The sequence below is a fragment of the Haematobia irritans genome, chromosome 1 (assembly GCF_050003625.1).
Source record: "Haematobia irritans isolate KBUSLIRL chromosome 1, ASM5000362v1, whole genome shotgun sequence".
Taxonomy (NCBI): Eukaryota; Metazoa; Arthropoda; class Insecta; order Diptera; family Muscidae; genus Haematobia; species Haematobia irritans.
Genome location: NC_134397.1, coordinates 244,336,738 through 244,356,992, shown reverse-complemented (window position 1 = coordinate 244,356,992; position 20,255 = coordinate 244,336,738). Strand labels below are relative to the sequence as shown.

At 33.7% G+C, this 20,255-nt stretch overlaps 1 protein-coding gene across 1 annotated transcript in view; it reads right to left on the bottom strand.

Annotated features, from left to right (window-relative positions):
* The window catches only part of LOC142238925 (dynein beta chain, ciliary), a 243,383-nt gene that overhangs the window by 42,120 nt on the left and 181,008 nt on the right, over positions 1 to 20,255 (bottom strand). Inside the window, exons 22-26 of the mRNA XM_075310695.1 lie at positions 16,454 to 16,970; positions 15,942 to 16,390; positions 12,285 to 13,043; positions 11,633 to 12,224; positions 11,237 to 11,485 (exon numbers count right to left, since the gene is read on the bottom strand). Of these exons, the coding sequence (XP_075166810.1) occupies positions 11,237 to 11,485; positions 11,633 to 12,224; positions 12,285 to 13,043; positions 15,942 to 16,390; positions 16,454 to 16,970 (2,566 nt within the window). The remainder of the gene's footprint in view (positions 1 to 11,236; positions 11,486 to 11,632; positions 12,225 to 12,284; positions 13,044 to 15,941; positions 16,391 to 16,453; positions 16,971 to 20,255) is intronic.

Genomic DNA, 20,255 nt, shown 5'->3' with positions numbered 1-20,255 from the left:
GCCATATACTAGCACAATGTACCAAATTTCAGCTGTCTCGGATGAAATTTGCTCCTCCAAGTGGCTCAAAAACCAAATATCGGGATCGGTTTATATGGGGCCTATGTAAGATTATGGACTGATATGAACCACTTTTGGCATGGTTGTTAAATATTATATACTACCACCACGTACCAAATTTCAACCAGAACGGATGAATTTTGCTTCTCCAAAAGGCACCGGAGGTCAAATCTTGGGATCGATTTATATGGGGGGGCTATATATAATTATGGACTGATATGAACCAATTCCTGCATGGTTGTTGGATACCATATACTAACATCACGTACAAAATTTCAACCGAATTGGAATTTTGCTCTTCCAAGGGGCTCCTGAGGTCAAATATGGGGATCGGTTTATATGAGGGCTATATATAATTATGGACCGATTTCGACCAATTTGTGCAATTGTGTGTTGTTTGATGTCATATACTAACACCATGTACCAAATTTCAGCCGGATCGGATGAAATTTGCTTCTCTTAGAGGCTCCGCAAGCCAAATCTGGGGATCGGTTTATATGGGGGCTATATATAATTATGGGCCGATGTGGACCAATTTTTGCATAGTTGTTAGAGACCATATACTAACACTATGTACCAAATTTCAGCAGGATCGGATGAAATTTGCTTCTCGCAAGAAAATATATATATATATATATATATATATATATATATATATATATATATATATATATATATATATATATATATATATATATATATATATATATATATATATATATATATATATATATATATATATATATATATATATATATATATATATATATATATATATATATATATATATATATATATATATATATATATATATATATATATATATATATATATATATATATATATATATATATATCGGTCTTTATCAGGGAGAAATTCTAAGACGACATAAGCATGTCCGTCTGTCTGTCTGTTGTACTCACGCCCTGAAATTTGGCACAGATTCGTCTTTTGTTTGCAGGCAGGTCAAGTTCGAAGATGACCTATATCGGTCCAAGTTTTGATATAGTTCCCATATAAACCGACCTCCCGATTTGAAACCTTCAGAAATGTCACCAGCATTACTGAGGTGGGATAATCCACCGCTGAAAAACTTTTTGGTGTTCGGTCGAAGCAGGAATCGAACCCACGACCTTGTGTATGCAAGGCGGGCATGCTAACCATTGCACCACGGTGGCTCCTTGGGCTTATAAAAACTGTAGTTTTTATCCAATTTGCCTGAAATTGGAAATCTAGGACCATATTTTCGGACCATCAAAAAGTGTACGGAAAATGGTGCCCATCGGTCCATATTTTGGTATAGCCCCCATAAGGACCCATTTCCCGATTTTGCTTCTTGGGCGTCTAGAAAGTGTTTTTTCCATCCGATGTGCCTGAAATTGGAAATCTAGAGATATTCTAAGTCCGTAAAGAGGCGTGCCGAAAATGGGGTGTATTGGTCCATGTTTTGATATAGCCCCCATATAGACCGGTCTCCCGATTTTACTTCTTGGACTTTTAGAATCCGTAGTTTTTATCCAATTTGTCTGAAATTTGAAATCTAGAGGTATTCTAGGAAAATAAAGAGATGTATCGAAAATGGTGAGTATCGGTCCATGTTTTGATATAGCACCATATAAACCGACCTCCCGATTTTACTTCTTGGTCTTCTAGAATCCGTAATTTTTATCCAATTTGCCTCAAATCGGAAATCTATAGGTATTCAAGGACCATAAAGAGGTGTGGCGAAAATGGTGATTATCGGACCCTGTTTTGATATAGCCCCCATATAGACCGATCTCCCGATTTTACTTCTTGGTCTTTTAGAATTCGTAATTTTTATCCAATTTGCCTAAAATTTCAAATCTGGAGGTATTCTAGGAAAATAAAGAGATGTGCCGAAAATGTTGATTATCGGTCCATGTTTTGATATAGCCCTCATATAGACCGATCTCCCGATTTTACTTCTTGGGCTTCTAGAATCCGTAGTTTTTATCCAATTTGCCTGAAATTTGAAATCTAGAGGTATTCTAGGACCATAAAGACGTGTGTCGAAAATAGTGAGTACCGGTTCATGTTTTGATATAGCCCCCATATAGACCGATCTCCCGATTTTACTTCTTGGGCTTCTAGAATCGGTAGTTTTTACCCAATTTGCCTGAAATTGGAAATCTAGAGGTATTCTAGGAAAATAAAGAAATGTGCCGAAAATGGTGATTATCGGTCCATGTTTTGATATAGCCCCCATATAGACCGATCTCCCGATTTTATTTCTTGGGCTTTTAGAATCCGTAGGTTTTATCTAAGTTGCCTGAAATTTGAAATCTAGAGGTACTCTAGGTAGGACCCTAAAGACGTGTGCCGAAAATGGTGAGTACTGGTCCCTGTTTTGATATAGCCACCATATAGACCGGTCTCCCATTTTACTTCTTGGTCTTCTAGAATCCGTAATTTTTAACCAATTTGTCTCAAATCGGAAATCTAGAGGTATTCATGGACCATAAAGATGTGTGCCGAAAATGGTGATTATCGGACCATGTTTTGATATAGCCCCCATATTGACCGATCTCCCGATTTTACTTCTTGGGCTTCTAGAATCCGTAGTTTTTATCTAATTTGCCTGAAATTTGAAATCTAGAGGTATTCTAGGACCATAAAGGGGTGTGTTCTAGAACTACAATTAGATGTGCTGAATACTGTGTGTATCTTTCCATGTTTTGGTATAGCCCCCATTACACCGAACTCCCGATTTAACTCCTAGGATTTCTAGAAATTGTAGTTTTTTCCGATTTGCCACAAATTCAAAATATACTGGCATTTTAGACCCATAACAAAGTGTATATGATTTAGGTTTATCGGTCCATTTGGTAAGGTCTCCATATAGACCGATTTCACTCGTGGAGAAAATTTTGTCAAAATATATGTCCATTACTGCTAAGAGTATATAGGTCCATTACTACTCCCCGTTAATGCTGCAAGTAGTAAGAATTTGATTACCGGTAATGTTGGAGGATTCACTTGTGGTTATCCAGCTTTTTATGGAAGAATCTTTTTCAATTTCCAGTACTAGCGATTACTGCAGCCACATGGGAAGACATAGCTACATAGTCTTATGATTTAACCCTGGCCTAGAATTCATCTTTTGTTATATGGTTTTATTAAAAAAATATTTCGGTGTTACAAACAATATGGAAAATTCCTCTTATCCCTGTTGAATGGTGAAGGGTATAAAAACAATTGGCAAATACCGTAATATACCTAAATATTTTAACCTTACTGTAATCTTAATTGCAATGTACCACTAATTACCTGCCTTTCCTGGTGTCACAACTGAAGGTGTGAATTGAGAACTAAATACGACATAGTAAACCAAAGTCATAGATTAACTGAAATATATTTATGTGCAATACATTGTATATTTATATTAGGATAGAACGAAAACAAACAAGTATATACGGCCGTAAGTTCGGCCAGGCCGAATCTTATGCACCCTCCACCATGGATTGCGTAGAAACTTCTACTAAAGACTGTCATCCACAATCGAAATACTTGGGTTGTGGTATCTTAAAACTTCTTAACATCGTTTTCTAAATTGTGAGTTAGTCCATACGTGGTATATATTAGACAAAAAAGTTATGTATAGTTAAGTCTACAAATAATTACGAATCGATATGGACTTTTTGCACGATACGTAGAGAGGCAGAATTGAAATATGGGGGTCGCTATATGGGGGCTATATACAATTATGAACTTGATATGGACCAATTTTTGTGTGATTGGAAATCTATTTATCTGAGGGATATATATAACTATAGACCGATATGAACCTAGTTAGGCATGGGTGTTAACGACCATATACTAGCACAATGTACCAAATTTCAACTCACTCGGATGAAATTTGCTCCTCCAAGAGGCTTCAAAACCAAATCTCGGGATCGGTTTATATGGGGCTATATATGATTATGGACTGATATGGACCACTTTTGGCATGGTTGTTAAATATCATATACTATCACCACGTACCAAATTTCAACCAGATCGGATGAATTTTGCTTCTCCAAAAGGCACCGGAGGTCAAATCTGGGGATCGGTTTATATGGGAACTATATATAATTATGGACTGATAGGAACCAATTCCTGCATGGTTGGTGGATACCATATACTAACATCACGTACCAAATTTCAACCGAATGGGAAGAATTTTGCTCTTCCAACGGGCTCTGGAGGTCAAATCTGGGGATCGGTTTATATGGGGCCTATATATAATTATGGACCGATTTCGACCAATTTTTGCATGGGGGTTTGAGGCCATATATTAACACCACGTACCAAATTTCAACTGAATCAGATGAATTTTGGTCTTTCAAGAGGCTTCGGAGGTCAAATCTGGTGATCGGTTTATATGTGGGGCTATATATAATTATGGACCGATGTGGACAAATTTTTGCATGGTTGTTAGATACCATATACTAACACTATGTACCAAATTTCAGCCGAATCGGATGAAATTTGCTTCTCTTGGAGGTCTCGCAATCCAAATCGGGGGATCGGTTTATATGGGGGCTATATATAATTATGGGCCGATGTAAACCAATTTTTGCATGGGTGTTAGAGACCATATACTAAGACCATGTACCAAATTTCAGTTGAATCGGATGAAATTTGCTCCTCCAAGAGGCTTCAAAACCAAATCTCGGGATCGGTTTATATGGGGCTATATATGATTATGGACTGATATGGACCACTTTTGGCATGGTTGTTAGAGACCATATACTAACACCATTTACCAAATTTCAGCCGGATCGGATGAAATTTGCTTCTCGTAGAGGCCTCGCAAGCCAAATTTGGGGGTCCGTTCATATGGGGGCTATACGTAAAAGTGGACCGATATGGCGCATTTGCAATACCATCCGACCTACATCAATAACAACTACTTGTGCCAAGTTTCAAGTCGATAGATTGTTTCGTTCGGAAGTTAGCGTGATTTCAACAGACGGACGGACGGACGGACGGACATGCTCAGATCGACTCAGAATTTCACCACGACCCAGAATATATATACTTTATTGGGTATTAGAGCAATATTTCGATGTGTTACAAACGGAATGACAAAGTTAATATACCCCCCATCCTATGGTGGAGGGTATAAAAAGACATCAGTTGGGGAAACTAAATTAAAAATACCTAGACTAGAGAGTTAAGATGTGTGACTTTATGTCTTTAGACGACATATGCAACTATTATGTCATGTCGTCGGACATATACATAAACCATTACTGGACTTGTTGTCACCTACAATTAGTTTATCCTCAGGTCAATGTTTCCAAACTGGACCAGTTTCTGAGTTATAAAACTACAACCACAAAATACTCCAAAATTCAGTGGGATACATTCGACAGCCTTTTCAAGTTGTTTGCCCATAACATTGTGAATTGTGATAAGCTCTGCGGTAGAAACAAGGTCTTTAAGTCGCTTATCGGCAGCACTTGGGTTGAGGACAAGGAAACCTTGTTGACAACATATAAAGCAATTAGCCGATCAGTGGTAAAATATGCAGCGCAAGTGTGGACACCTCAAACAAGTGAAACGAAGTGATATAATATAAAGACCTGTCAGGATTCTGCTCTTGGAACTGTGACAGGATGTTTTCTGTTTAACCTTCATGTGGAGACCAAGATGATCCCTGTGTGAAGACACAATTAGATGTTGTCAAAACTGTATCCCTTAGGTTGTTATCGCAGTAACCATCGATATCTCCATCTTGTCGATAGGCAAACACCATCCAGGATGTTAAGGGTTGATCTTCACGCGAGAGATCCAGCGTTATAAAAGAAAGCCTCCAGCGTTATAAAAGAAAGCCTCATGAGGATACTGTAGCTGAACCAGTGGAGGCTGTAAGGTTAATCCTGTTGTAAGGTTAACCGTAAGGTGGCAGGATCGCCATGTAATGATCACCGGTTGTGTGGTAGGCGATCGATGATTTGGAAACAGTGGAATTATCTAAATCCCTGCCTAGCCGATTTTTGGCCAGCGCTTAAGAGCGCCACTAGACCAGGAATTGTTTAGAGGGCACTATACGGCACCGATTCTAAAGAGAAAAATTAAAGCCTGTTGATTTCGCCCTGTATGATATTTTTCTGACTTTATTTTTCAAAATACAATCTTTTGATACTATTTTTGGGGATTAGAATTATTGACAATTGAGTGGAAATTTACTAATACATATTCATCGAACAAAATCTAAAACTATGGGGCACATTCATATCTTTCTTGTAAAACTGATCTTCACTTTTACCAATAAAGGTTGATACGGTCAAAATTTGGTCAATATAAACTTGACGTATTTCTTTCAATTTTGCATTTAAAAAACCTGAACACCCCTCATTTTGAAGGTGTGTGTGTGTAGAATGTTGCTCCTATTTTGATTTTGGAATTCACTCTCCAGTTGTCAAAATGCCGTCCAAGCAAGAAGAGCAGCGTATCAAAATTTTGCTCGCGCATCGCGAAAATCCGAGCTACTCGCACGCAAAGCTGGCAAAATCGCTAAAGGTTGCCAAATCAACCGTTACAAATGTAATTAAAGTGTTTGGGGAACGTTTGTCGACAGCCAGGAAGTCTGGATCGGGGGGAAATCGAAAACCGGAAGCCGCTGAGACGACAAAGAGAGTTGCTGGTAGTTTCAAGCGAAATCCTAACCTCTCTCTCCGAGATGCCGCAAATAAGCTGGGTGTATCGTCTACAACCGTGCATCGAGCCAAAAAACGAGTCGGACTATCGACTTACAAGAAGGTAGTGACTCCAAATCGCGATGATAAACAAAATACGACGGCCAAAGCGCGATCCCGGAGGATGTACACGACGATGCTGACGAAGTTTGACTGCGTGGTAATGGACGACGAAACCTACGTCAAAGCCGACTACAAGCAGCTTCCGGGACAGGAGTTTTATACGGCAAAAGTAAGGGAAAGGTAGCAGATATTTTCAAGCACATAAAATTGTCAAAGTTCGCAAAGAAATATCTGGTTTGGCAAGCCATCTGTAACTGTGGCTTGAAAAGCAGCATTTTCATAGCTTCCGGGACTGTCAACCAAGAAATGTACGTGAAAGAGTGTTTGAATAAACGTCTGCTGCCTTTCCTGAAGAAACACGGTTGTTCCGTACTATTTTGGCCGGATTTGGCATTTTGCCATTACGGTAAAAAGGCCATGGAGTGGTACGCCGCCAACAACGTGGAGGTGGTTCCCAAGGATAAGAACCCTCCCAACACGCCAGAGCTCCGCCCAATTGAGAAATAATGGGCTATTGTCAAGCGGAACCTAAAGAAGACCAAAAAAAAACTGCTAACGACGACCAGCAGTTCAAGGCAAACTGGCTTTCTGCGGCGAAGAAGGTGGACAAGATGGCTGTACAAAATCTGATGGCAGGTGTCAAGCGTGAGGCCCGGCAATTCGGAATTGGAAAAGCGAAAGCCTAACTGAATATTTTTCCTGAATTTTATACTAATTGAACATGAAAAATAAATTTAATTTTTTAATTTTTAATTTTTAATTTTAATTACTAATTGAACTTGAAAAATAAATTTAATTTTTTAATTTTTAATTTTTAATTTTTTAAATAAACGATTTCACCGATTTACACGTGTTTTCCCTTGACCAAATTTTGACCGTATCACCCTTTACTTTTACTTTCTTTGAGATGCAGGTTTTTCTTGATTCCTATTGGTGGTCATTTTGACTCAATTCTGAGTCATGTATTTGGTCTGCATACCAAACACTGTATGCATTCCCAACAAGAAACTCTAAACCAATGAAAAGTGTCGTATGCCACCAACTTCGAATTAGAACACTACTGAGTGCATTCAACTCAGTCACTACCAAGTGTGTGACTGACCTGCGTCAACAAAATATGAATGCACTGAAAATGCAAGTGAATCAAACAGAATACTGTATGCTAATAAGAATGTATGAGTGAAGATAAAGGGGGAATAAGTGGAATGTGTGTTTGGTCACACTACACTGTTCTCTGAGCTCGATCACTAAGATCGGTCAAGTGAATCCGCCTCAATTCATACCTATCAATAATTGATAACAGCATACCGACATGTGTCTCCTCTGCAACCAAGGGTCAAGTGTCACGTCTTCGTTTTGCTTGCCCAGCTAAACCTACCCCACTCACCGCCAGATCACTCTGTAAGCACCCCATTCTAGTCGCTGTTTCTTCCTCTGAATACCCAGCTGATGAAATGGATGAAATCACAAAAAACTGTTACAACAATGCTCTCATAAATCCAGTCCGTCATCTTTGCATACAGGCCCCACTTCGATACAACCAGTCTTCTGCATAGTGTTTTTCCAGTTCTCCTTTTCATCTGGTACTTCCAATTAAGTGATTTGTCCAAGGGTCACGCGTTACGTCTTCGTTTTGCTTGTCCATGCAAAACCTGCCCCACTCACCGCCAGATCACTCTGTAAGCACCCCATTCTAGTCGCTGCTTCTTTCTCTGAATACCCAGCTGATGAAATGGATGAAATCACAAAAAAACTGTTACAATAATGCTCTCATAAATCCAGTCTGTCCTCTTTGCATACAGGCCCCACTTCGATACAACCAGTCTTCTGCATAGTGCTTTCCTAGTCCTCCCTTTCATCTGGTACTTCCAATTAAGTGATCTGTCCAAGGCTACTCTTAATACAATAACGTCTGGATAATATGCGAGTTCAAATCCCTCCCTGGCCAGAGTTATTAATAAGAGCATTTACGCCTTCATATGTCACCTATGGATTCAGACGCCCTTTCGAACCTGCAGGTCTTTTTCATAGTGACTTCTCAAGTTATTCTCTTTGCTCTTGCCAATTAAGTGTCCTTTTTAAGGTTAATTTTAAGTTCTTGCCCAAAATTCTCTGTTTGAGATATTAAATTTCCGGGTTCTTGCCCTGCCTTATGTCATTTTTAGGTCATCCAGTCTGCCGTCCTTCACAGCTTGTTAGGATCCGTCATCTGCAGAAGTATTACTACATCGTCTGAGTAACAGACGAGTCAGAGTCCTTCGCTAGTCACTCCAATCCTGCCAGTGGAGCTGCCCTCTCTACATTAGGCATTGCGTTCACATCATGTGATCAACAGCTCCTCCTTCTATTCCTTACCATAGTTGACGTGGTCTTCAGTACCCCGATTATGCCAAGACGATATGCCTACGGATATCCGTTGCAAATGTTAATGCTGCTCTTTCTACCCATCAAAGCCCACAAGATTGTCGACTTGTGTAGCATGACTGACCCAATATTAAATTTCCGAGATTTCCGGGTTCTTTCCCTGTCTTATGTCATTTTTAGGTCATCCAGTCAGCCGTCCTTCAGAGCTTGTTAGGATCCGTCATCTGCAGAAGTATTACTACATCGGCTGAGTAACAGACGAGTCAGAGTCCTTAGTTAGCCACTCCAATCCTGCCAGTGGAGCTGCCCTCTCTACATTAGGCGTTGCGTTCACATCATATGATCATTAGCCCCTCCTTCTATTCCTTAGCATAGTTGATGTGGTCTTCAGTACCCCGATTATGCCGAGACGATATGCCTACGGATATCTGTTGCAAATGTTAATGCCCACAAGATTGTCGACTTGTGTGGCATGACTGACCCAATATTATATTTCCGGGTTCTTGCCCTGCCTTATGTAATTTTTAGGTCATCCAGTCTGCCGTCCCTAAGAGCTTGTTAGTATCCGTCATCTACAGAAGTATTACTACATCGTCTGAGTAACAGACGAGTCAGAGTCCTTAGATAGCCACTCCAATCCTGCCAGTGGTGCTACCTCTCTACATTAGGCATTGCGTTCACATTAAGTGATCAACAGCCCCTCCTTCCATTCCTTACCATAGTTGACGTGGTCTTCAGTATGACTGACCCAATCATGTTCTCATAAATCCAGTCCGTCCTCTTTGGATATAGGCTCCACTACGATCCAACAAGTCTTCTGCATAGTGCCCTCTCAGTCCTTCCTGTCTAAGGCTACTCTTAATAAAATATCGGCTACTCTTAATAAAATATCGCCCGCAAAGAGGACTTTGAAGAGGAAGAGGAAATTATAATTCCTCTTTTGCGGGTTCAAATTCCTCTTGTCAGAGTCTTTAATATGACCAATTATGCCCTCATAACAAACGTGTACAATTCCCTTCTTTGTTGGCCGCTCCAGTTCTACCAGTGAAGCTTCCCGCTCTACATTGAGCGTTTTGTTCACGTCATGCTTTTAACGGCGTATTCTTCTATTCCTACCGCTCTTTTGCATAATCCCTTCCAAGTTTTCTCTTTGAAGGATTCTGTTTAAAGTTACTTTTAAGCTCTTGCGCAAAAAAGCATTTGCTTGAGATAGGTTAAGTGGCAGCCGATGTATCAGGCTCACTTAGACTATTCAGTCCATTGTGATACCACATTGTTGAACTTCTCTCTTATCACTGAGTGCTGCCCGATTCCATGTTAAGCTCAATGACAAGGGACCTCCTTTCTATAGCCGAGTCCGAACGGCGTTCCACATTGCAGTGAAACCACTTAGAGAAGCTTTGAAAACCTCAGAAATGTCACCAGCATTACTGAGGTTGGATAATCCACCGCTGAAAAACTTTTTGTTCGGTCGAAGGAGGAATCGAACCCACGACCTTATGTATGCAAGGCGGTCATGCTAACCATTGCACCACGGTGGCTTGAGATATTCCGCCATAATATTTTTTATCTTATCGGGATTCATGTTCTGTCACGCGTCATCTTTAAGTCTCTCTGTCTGCCCTGCTTGTTACAATATGGTCTGGGTAACAGCCGAGATCATCTCGTCTGAGTCCTTAGTGGACCACTCCAGTCCTACTAGTGGAGCTTCCCGCTCTACATTGGGTGTTGCGTTCACTTCATCTACCGCGATCAACGGCCTATTCTTCTATTCCTTAGCATTCGATACAAATTTTCGTTATATCCCAATATCATAGTGCTCTCTATCTACTCTACTTGTGCTTGTGTGCCTGCATCAGTAGCCATGTCCTATGTATGGCTGCTTACAATCTACCAAAGCCAAAAACCATTTAAAAGATGTGCGAACTCTACTGTTTTACACTAATTACAATGTGCAAGAGTGAACAAGTTCAAAGGTTTTACGGGGAGGAAAAAAATATTTATGGCTTCGACCTTTCCAAACGGTCGGTGTATGTCTTTCCCACCTTTAGTGTGTCAACTTGGTTGGCACATTCCGCCAATTTGGCCATGCCACTCTGTAAACGTTGAATACGTCGTGTATGTTCACCACTACGGTCGACCAGTAATTTGCGGTACAGGAAAATATATTCAAGAAAGGTCTTTGGGGTTGTGTAGTTGAAACGTTTTTCGTTTTGCAAATAAATCTTCGATATTTGATTCACTGTACCATGAACGTAGGCCATAAAACAACCAATGGGTTCGATGAGGTTACGCTATACAAGAAAATCGGGGGTGCCCAGAGGGAGAGAAAAATAAATTAAAAAGTAAATAAGGGGAGTAGAGCTTATATTGGAATTAAGGTGATGATATGACAAATGGATTCAATGTCTGATGATGAAGTTGCCTGTTTGTTTACCTACCGGAAATATGTGTTCATCAATTTCACCCAGGAATTGTTGTGATACCGATTGCAAGGCCGATTTTGGCCATTCATGGAACCAATCTATGGTTGTGTGACTTAATATGGCCGGGAATTTTCGGGCTCTTATTCTTAATGTTTGACCCACAGGTGAGAAACAGAGGATCAGACGTAATAGCCTTCGTATTTTATCCACAAAGAAACGCCAACAGTTGTCTCGAGTATCCAAAGTTCCCGTTTGCTTAACCTCATTGCGTATACCATTGACAATCACCTCGATTTGATCATCGGCAAATAATTCGGGAATTTCTCCTGCAGCCAGAAGATCATTAATGAGCATTAGTAAATGTTCCTGCGGCAGTTGAGCATCGGACATGAGAAACACCGAGGCTACGTTCTTCAATCCAACTTTCATACAAAGTGAGGCCAGATCATCTTTCATATCCTGTAAGCCATAGCCACGTTTAATTTGTATTTGGCAAACACTGAAAGATGAAATAAACGAGGCCAAACGGGCCAAAGTTTGTTTGCCAGAACCGCCCACACCCACCAATAAGGCATTGTTGCGTGGGCTTTCCAATATGCGATTGATTCTAAAACAACACATAGAGGTGTCTATTTGAAATCTTCCGGGAAATCCTAGCCTCACCTACCTGCAAACATGTTTCATAGCATCCTCAAAGAGTACCAAATTCATATAGCCAATAACTTCATTATAATTGGCCTGAGCTTCCATTAGCAATTGGTATAAGGCATCCCAGCTTTTCAAGGCCATATATTTTTGATCTGCCAGCGATTGTGCAAAATGACAATAGATCAATGGATCGGAAAATACAAATTCTTCATCGAAATCTTCAAAATCCTTTTTGAAGATATCTCTTATGGATGAACTGAAGGCTTTAATGTCATAAGGATCCACTAGTCGATCATTATAGGTACGATAGGCTTCATGCACATACAACCTTATAAGATCCGAAGGTTTTTGACATATGGTACCTCCAATATTGGCAATATGGCTCATATTACCCGTCTCCAAGGTGCCACCACAACTATTCATAAGACCCTGATAGATTTGTGTCAAGTCTCTCATATTGAAGGTGTAATGGAACTTCACTGCTGTCGGCAGAAAGGAGAACTCCATACGACGATGTAGAGCTATACCAACTCTAACCAATAGAGGACCTATTGATCTTATCTCTTTGCTAAAATTATTCACAGAGTTCTCCAAGTGAGAACTTAGGATACGTCCATAAATATATTGCAATGTTGCTTCACTGGGCGGAGCCACGGCGAATACACAAAAGTGACGCTGCAGTCTTGGATCGATTGTAAAGGATCCCGCCGTGGGATTCATGCAAGCAGCAAATTGACAATTGCGTATATTCTTCAACTGTAAACACTGTCTGTCGTACCTGAGGAATAGAAAAAGTAAGAAAGATGGATACATAAATGAGAAAATTTTCAATATTTAGGGAGTATGTATGGTTAGGATGGAAAGATGATCAGAGCTTCCCATCCAGTAGCATTATAGGCGGAATTAGGTGAATGGTTTGTCCACTGTCTGTTCAAGGCGGGATTCTAAGGATCCTAACCACATACGCTCTTGTTACTCATTCCTTTTCCGACGTACTGGATGCAGTCGAAGTTCTAACGAATCCCAACCACGGTTGCTACTTTTCTTAAAATTTTATTTCTATAGAAAATTTTCTTAAATTTTATTTCTATATAATTTTCTCAAAATTTTATTTTTATAGTAAATTTTCCAAAAATTTTATTTATATAGAAAATTTTGTCAAAATTTTATTTCTTTAGAAAATTTTCACAAAAATTAATTTCTATAAGAAATTATCTCAACATTTAATTTCTATAGAAAATTTTCTTAAAATATACTTCTATAAAAATTTTTCTCAAAATCTTATTTCTTATTTCCAAATATTATTTCTATAAAAAATATTCTCAACATTTTATTTCTATATGATATTTTCTCAAAATTTTATGTCTATAGAAAATTTTCTCAAAAGTTATTTTCTATAGAATGTTCTCAAAATTATATTTCTTTGGTACATTTTCCAAAAATTTTATTTATATAGCAATTTTTGTCAAAATGTTATTTCTTTAGAAAATTTTCACAAAAATTTATTTCTATAAGAAATTATCTCAAAATTTAATTTCTATAGAAAATTTTCTTAAAACATACTTCTATAAAAACTTTTCTCAACATCTTATTTCCAAATTTCATTTCTTTAAAAAATAATCTCAAAATTTTATTTCTATAGGATATTTTCTCAAAATTTTATTTCTATACAAAAATTTCTCAAAAGTTAATTTCTATAGAATTTTCTCAAAATCTTAAATTTTATTTCTATAGAAAATTTTCTTAAATTTTATTTCTATAGAATTTTCTAAAAATTTTATTTCTATAGTAAATTTTCCAAAAATTTTATTTATATAGCAAATTTTGTCAAAATTTTATTTCTTTAGAAAATTTTCACAAAAATTTTATTTAATACAAAATTTTGTCAATATTTTCTTTCAATGGGAAACATTTTATTTCTATAAAAAGTATTTCAAAATCTTATTTCTATAGAAAATTTTCGCACAATTTTATTTCTATTAAAATGTTGTCAAAATTTTATTTCTATAGGAAATTTTCTTAAAATTTTATTTCTATTGAAAATTTTACTTCTATAGAAAATTTTCTCAAAATTTTATTTCTATAGAAAATTTTTTCAAAATTTTATTTCTATAAAAAATTATCTCAAAATTTTATTTCTATAGAAAATTTCCTCAAAATTTTATTTCTATAGAAAATTTTGTGAAAAAATTATTTCTATAGACAATTTTGTCAAAATTTTATTTCTATTGAGAGTTTGGTCAAGATTTTGTTTCCACACAAAAATTTCGCAAAATTTTATTTCTATAGCAAATTTTCCCAAAATTTTGTCAAAATTTTATTTCTATAAAAAATTATTTCAAACCTTATTTCTATAGAACATTTTCTCAAATATAGTAATTCTTTCTCATAAATTCATTTCTATAACAAATTTTCCCAAAATTTTATTTCTATAGGAAATTTTCTCAAAATTTTATTTCTATAGAAAATTTTTTCAAAATTTTATTTCTATAAAAAATTATTTAAAAATTTTATTTCTATAGAACATTTTCTCCAAATTTTATTTTTATAAAAAGTTTTCCCCAAATTGTATTTCTATTCTATATTTCAATTTTCCAAAAATGTTATTTCTATAGAAAATTTTCTCAAAATTTTATTTTTATAGTGAATTTTTCCAGAACATTATTTTTATAGAAAATTTTCTCAAAATTTTATTTCTATAGAAAATTTTCTCAAAATTTTATTTAGATAGAAAATTTTTTCAAAATATTTCTATAGCACATTTTTTCAAACCTTTATTTCTATAGAAAATTGTGTCAAAATTTTCTCAAAAACTTATTTCTACAAAAAAAATTTTCAAAATTTTATTTTTCACAGATTTTTTTTTTTTAATTTTAGTTCTATAGAAAATATTCCCAAAATTTAATTTTATAAAAAATTTTCCCAAAATTTTATTTTATATAAAATTTTCCCAAAATTTAATTTTATAAAAAAATTTTATTTTATATAAAATTTTCCCAAAATTTTATTTTGCATAAAATTTTCCCAAAATTTTATTTTACATAAAATTTTTCCAAAATTTTATTTCTACAAAAAATTTTCTCAAAATTTTTCCAAAATTTATAGAAAATTTTCTCAAAACTTTATGTACTTATGTTCTCAAAATTTTATTTTCTATCGAAAATTCAAAATTTTATTTTATAACATTTTAAAAAATTTTATTTTATAGATATATAGAAATTCATCAAAATTTTATTTCTTTAGAAAATTGTCTTAAAATTTTATTTCTATAGAAAAATTTTTCTCAAAATTTTATTTCTTTAGCAAGTTTTGCCAAAATGTTATTTCTATAGAAAATTTTGTTAACAGTTTATTTCTTTAAATTTTTTTTTGTTTCAAAATTTTATTTCTATTGAAAATTTTAGTTGGAGAGGAATATTTTGAAAAATATACCAAAGAAGAATTCTACCAAACAGTAAAAATGTACCATTATTGGTAGAATTCTACTCTCTTGGAGGATATCCAATTATCATTAGTACCCAAAAAATATCGGATCAATCCATGATATGCCAATAATAATAACATCCGCTCATTGAGCTATTAATCAAATCGCTTAGTTGTCTTAGAGAAAAATTTGCTATCTGAAACTGGTCTAATTACTATGGGCTAGTGCAAATTGCATTATAGCTATACTCACCACTGCCTATAATCCATGAACTGACGCATAATGGTGTGTGGTTGAACGGTTCCATACTCATCAACTTCGGGCATATTTAGGTCATTAATGAAATACACCAAACGACGCTTAGCTCCCACTGGTCCATAAGTTCGACCGGATTTCTTTTCCAAAGGACGATCAAGAATTTTCTGGAAAATTTCCGATGATGTGTAATAATTGAAGTGGGTAGTCTGAACAGTGGTCATCAGCGGTTTCAATTGTGATTGAAACGAACAACGTTTAGTCTCCGCTGTAGGAGTGATATCGGCCGTTTCTAAAGCTTGAGCATAAATACTAAACAATTCCCGAAATATGGCGCTTTTACCACAACCCGAATTACCCACCAGCATGCATGGCAGATTGCGATTAACTAACATTTCCAGAAAATGAACCAAACGTATAGTCTCAAAAGTTGGTATCATTATATTCTGGAATAAGAAAAGCCACATTTACATGAGGGGGGAAAAAATTGTAAAATTTATTCAATTTACCTGTATTGGCATTTGATATTCTGGTATTAGTGCAGTTTTCTGACTGGCCATATCTGTCCATCGAATAAATTTCTGTGTACGAATATCCAAATGGTAATCGAAAACGGTTCCCTGGGCTGGTAGCTTCACGTCTTTGAATTCGGTTAACCACCATTTTTGAAATTCTCTACGCCAATCAATGTTATGATCTTGGCTCATGGCAGATCCAAAACTCCATAGCACAGCATAGACAAAAATCAATTCCAAATGCAATTCTAAAGAATCCGGGGGTAATTTCACATTATGTAAACTATGAGGATTAATTGAATTGTCTGGAGTCTCTGGCTCTTCGGGAGAATCCAATAGACATTCGAGTAAATTGCATGACATTTGTATGACGGCCATATCCGAGATGGGTACAATGTGACGAAAATCCTGATGACGTTGTAAAAGTTTGGGAAAATATTTTTCAAATAGAGTGGTTAAAATACCACGTTCTAACATGTCGGGACGGGTTTCCAGCCAGGATAGAACATAGCTGATTTAGTGAAGAAAAATGAAAAATATATTGGTAATCGTAGTATAACCGGAATTTTCTATGAGAATTTTATTAATTTTTTTTGTTTACGAACAAAATCTCGGTTTAATAGAATTTTCTAGGCAATCGATCGATTTAATGACATTCAACTTTTTCTCCGAAAATTTGATTTTTATCGAATTTTTTGTGGAATTGCTATGAAACCCGATTTTCACCGATTTTTCTATAAGTACTCTATTTTTACTAAGCATATTGAATTTTTATTAAAATATTTTTTTTTATGGATTTTATAAGATTTTTCTTTGTGGCAATCGATTTGTATCTCGTATTTTCTATCATATCTGGATTTTTTTTTGGAAAGCTGACTTTTATCGTATTTACTGTGAAAAGACGAAATGAAATTCGATTTTCATTAATTTTTTTTATAAAAATTCAATTATTATTATTTTTTTATAAAACTTCAATGTTCATCACATTTTCTATGAGAACTCGATTTTCATCTATCGCCACTGTGGTATCACAATGGACTGAATAGTCTAAGTGAGCCCGATACAACGGGCTGCCCCCTAACCTAACCTAACCTTCATATTTTTTTTGGGAAAATTACACTTGTAGTTTAGTCAATGCATGGCTTTAAGCTGAGATCAAAAACAAAAAACAATAATAACGGAAAATTAAATTAAAAAAAAGGCAAATTTCGCTAAATATTTTTTATGAAAACACGATTTTCGCTAAATTTCTACGAATACTCGATTTTCATAAAATTTTTTATAAAAAATAATTTGTGATCGTATTTTTTATCCATGAAACATACATTTATTTCATCGAATATTGAAATGAAACCTCGATTTTCTATGAAAAATCTTGTACAAATTCGATTTTAATAGAAATATTAGTAGTTTAGTCAACGCTTGGATATAAGATGAAATCAAAACAACAAATATAGTTGAAGAACAAACCAATAATAAAATAAAAAACAAAAATATTTATGGTAATCGATTGCATCGAATTTTCTACGAAAATTGAAATTTTGGATAAAAATTCAAATTTGAATTTTCATTCAAATTTTCTATGAAAATTCAAATTTTTTATGAAAATTCAAATTTTCTATGAAAATTCAAATTTTCTATGAAAATTCAAATTTTCTATGAAAATTCAAATTTTCTATGAAAATTCAAATTTTCTATGAAAATTCAAATTTTCTATGAAAATTCAAATTTTCTATGAAAATTCAAATTTTCTATGAAAATTCAAATTTTCTATGAAAATTCAAATTTTCTATGAAAATTCAAATTTTCTATGAAAATTCAAATTTTCTATGAAAATTCAAATTTTCTATGAAAATTCAAATTTTCTATGAAAATTCAAATTTTCTATGAAAATTCAAATTTTCTATGAAAATTGAAAATTTCTATGAAAATTCAAATTTTCTATGAAAATTGAAAATTTCTATGAAAATTCAAATTTTCTATGAAAATTCAAATTTTCTATGAAAATTCAAATTTTCTATGAAAATTCAAATTTTCTATGAAAATTGTAAATTTCTATGAAAATTCAAATTTTTTAAGAAACTTGAAATTTTCTATGAAAATTCAAATTTTCTATGAAAATTCAAATTTTCTATGAAAATTCAAATTTTCTATGAAAATTCAAATTTTCTATGAAAATTCAAATTTTCTATGAAAATTCAAATTTTCTATGAAAATTCAAATTATCTATGAAAATTCAAATTTTCTATGAAAATTGAAAATTTCTATGAAAATTAAAATTTTCTATGAAAATTGAATTTTTCTATGAAAATTCAAATTTTCCATGAGAATTCAAATTTTCCATGAAAATTCAAATTTTCCATGAAAATTCAAATTTTCCATGAAAATTTAAATTTTCTATGAAAATTCAATTTCTTTATGAAAATTCAAATTTTCTATGAAAATTAAAATTTTCTATGAAAATTCAAATTTTCTATGAAAATTCAAATTTTCTATGAAAATTCAAATTTTCTATGAAAATTCAAATTTTCTATGAAAATTCAAATTTTCTATGAAAATTCAAATGTTCTATGAAAATTCAAATTTTCTATGAAAATTGAAAGTTTTGATGAAAAGTCAAATTTTCGATGAAAATTGAAATTTTCTATGAAAATTGAAATTTTCTATGAAAATTGGAATTTTCAGTGAAAATTGAAATTTTCTATGAAAATTGAAATTTTCTATGAAAATTGAAATTTTCGATGAAAAATCAAATTTTCTATGAAAATTGAAATTTTCTATGAAAATTGAAATTTTCTATGAAAATTGAAATTTTCTATGAAAATTCAAATTTTCTATGAAAATTCAAATTTTCTATGAAAATTCAAATTTTCTATGAAAATTCAAATTATCTATGAAAATTCAAATTTTCTATGAAAATTCAAAATTTCTATGAAAATTCAAATTTTCTATGAAAATTGAATTTTTCTATGAAAATTCAAATTTTCCATGAGAATTCAAATTTTCCATGAAAATTCAAATTTTCCATGAAAATTCAAATTTTCCATGAAAATTTAAATTTTCTATGAAAATTCAATTTCTTTATGAAAATTCAAATTTTCTATGAAAATTCAAATTTTTTAAGAAACTTGAAATTTTCTATGAAAATTCAAATTTTCTATGAAAATTCAAATTTTCTATGAAAATTCAAATTTTCTATGAAAATTCAAATTATCTATGAAAATTCAAAGTTTCTATGAAAATTGAAAATTTCTATGAAAATTAAAATTTTCTATGAAAATTGAATTTTTCTATGAAAATTCAAATTTTACATGAGAATTCAAATTTTCCATGAAAATTCAAATTTTCCATGAAAATTCAAATTTTCCATGAAAATTCAAATTTTCCATGAAAATTCAAATTTTCCATGAAAATTAAAATTTTCTATGAAAATTCAATTTCTTTATGAAAATTCAAATTTTCTATGAAAATTCAAATTTTCTATGAAAATTGAAATTTTCTATGAAAATTCAAATTTTCTATGAAAATTCAAATTTTCTATGAAAATTCAAATTTTCTATGAAAATTCAAATTTTCTATGAAAATTCAAATTTTCTATGAAAATTCAAATGTTCTATGAAAATTCAAATTTTCTATGAAAATTGAAAGTTTTGATGAAAAGTCAAATTTTCGATGAAAATTGAAATTTTCTATGAAAATTGAAATTTTCTATGAAAATTGGAATTTTCAATGAAAATTGAAATTTTCTATGAAAATTGAAATTTTCGATGAAAAATCAAAGTTAATACTCAGAGTT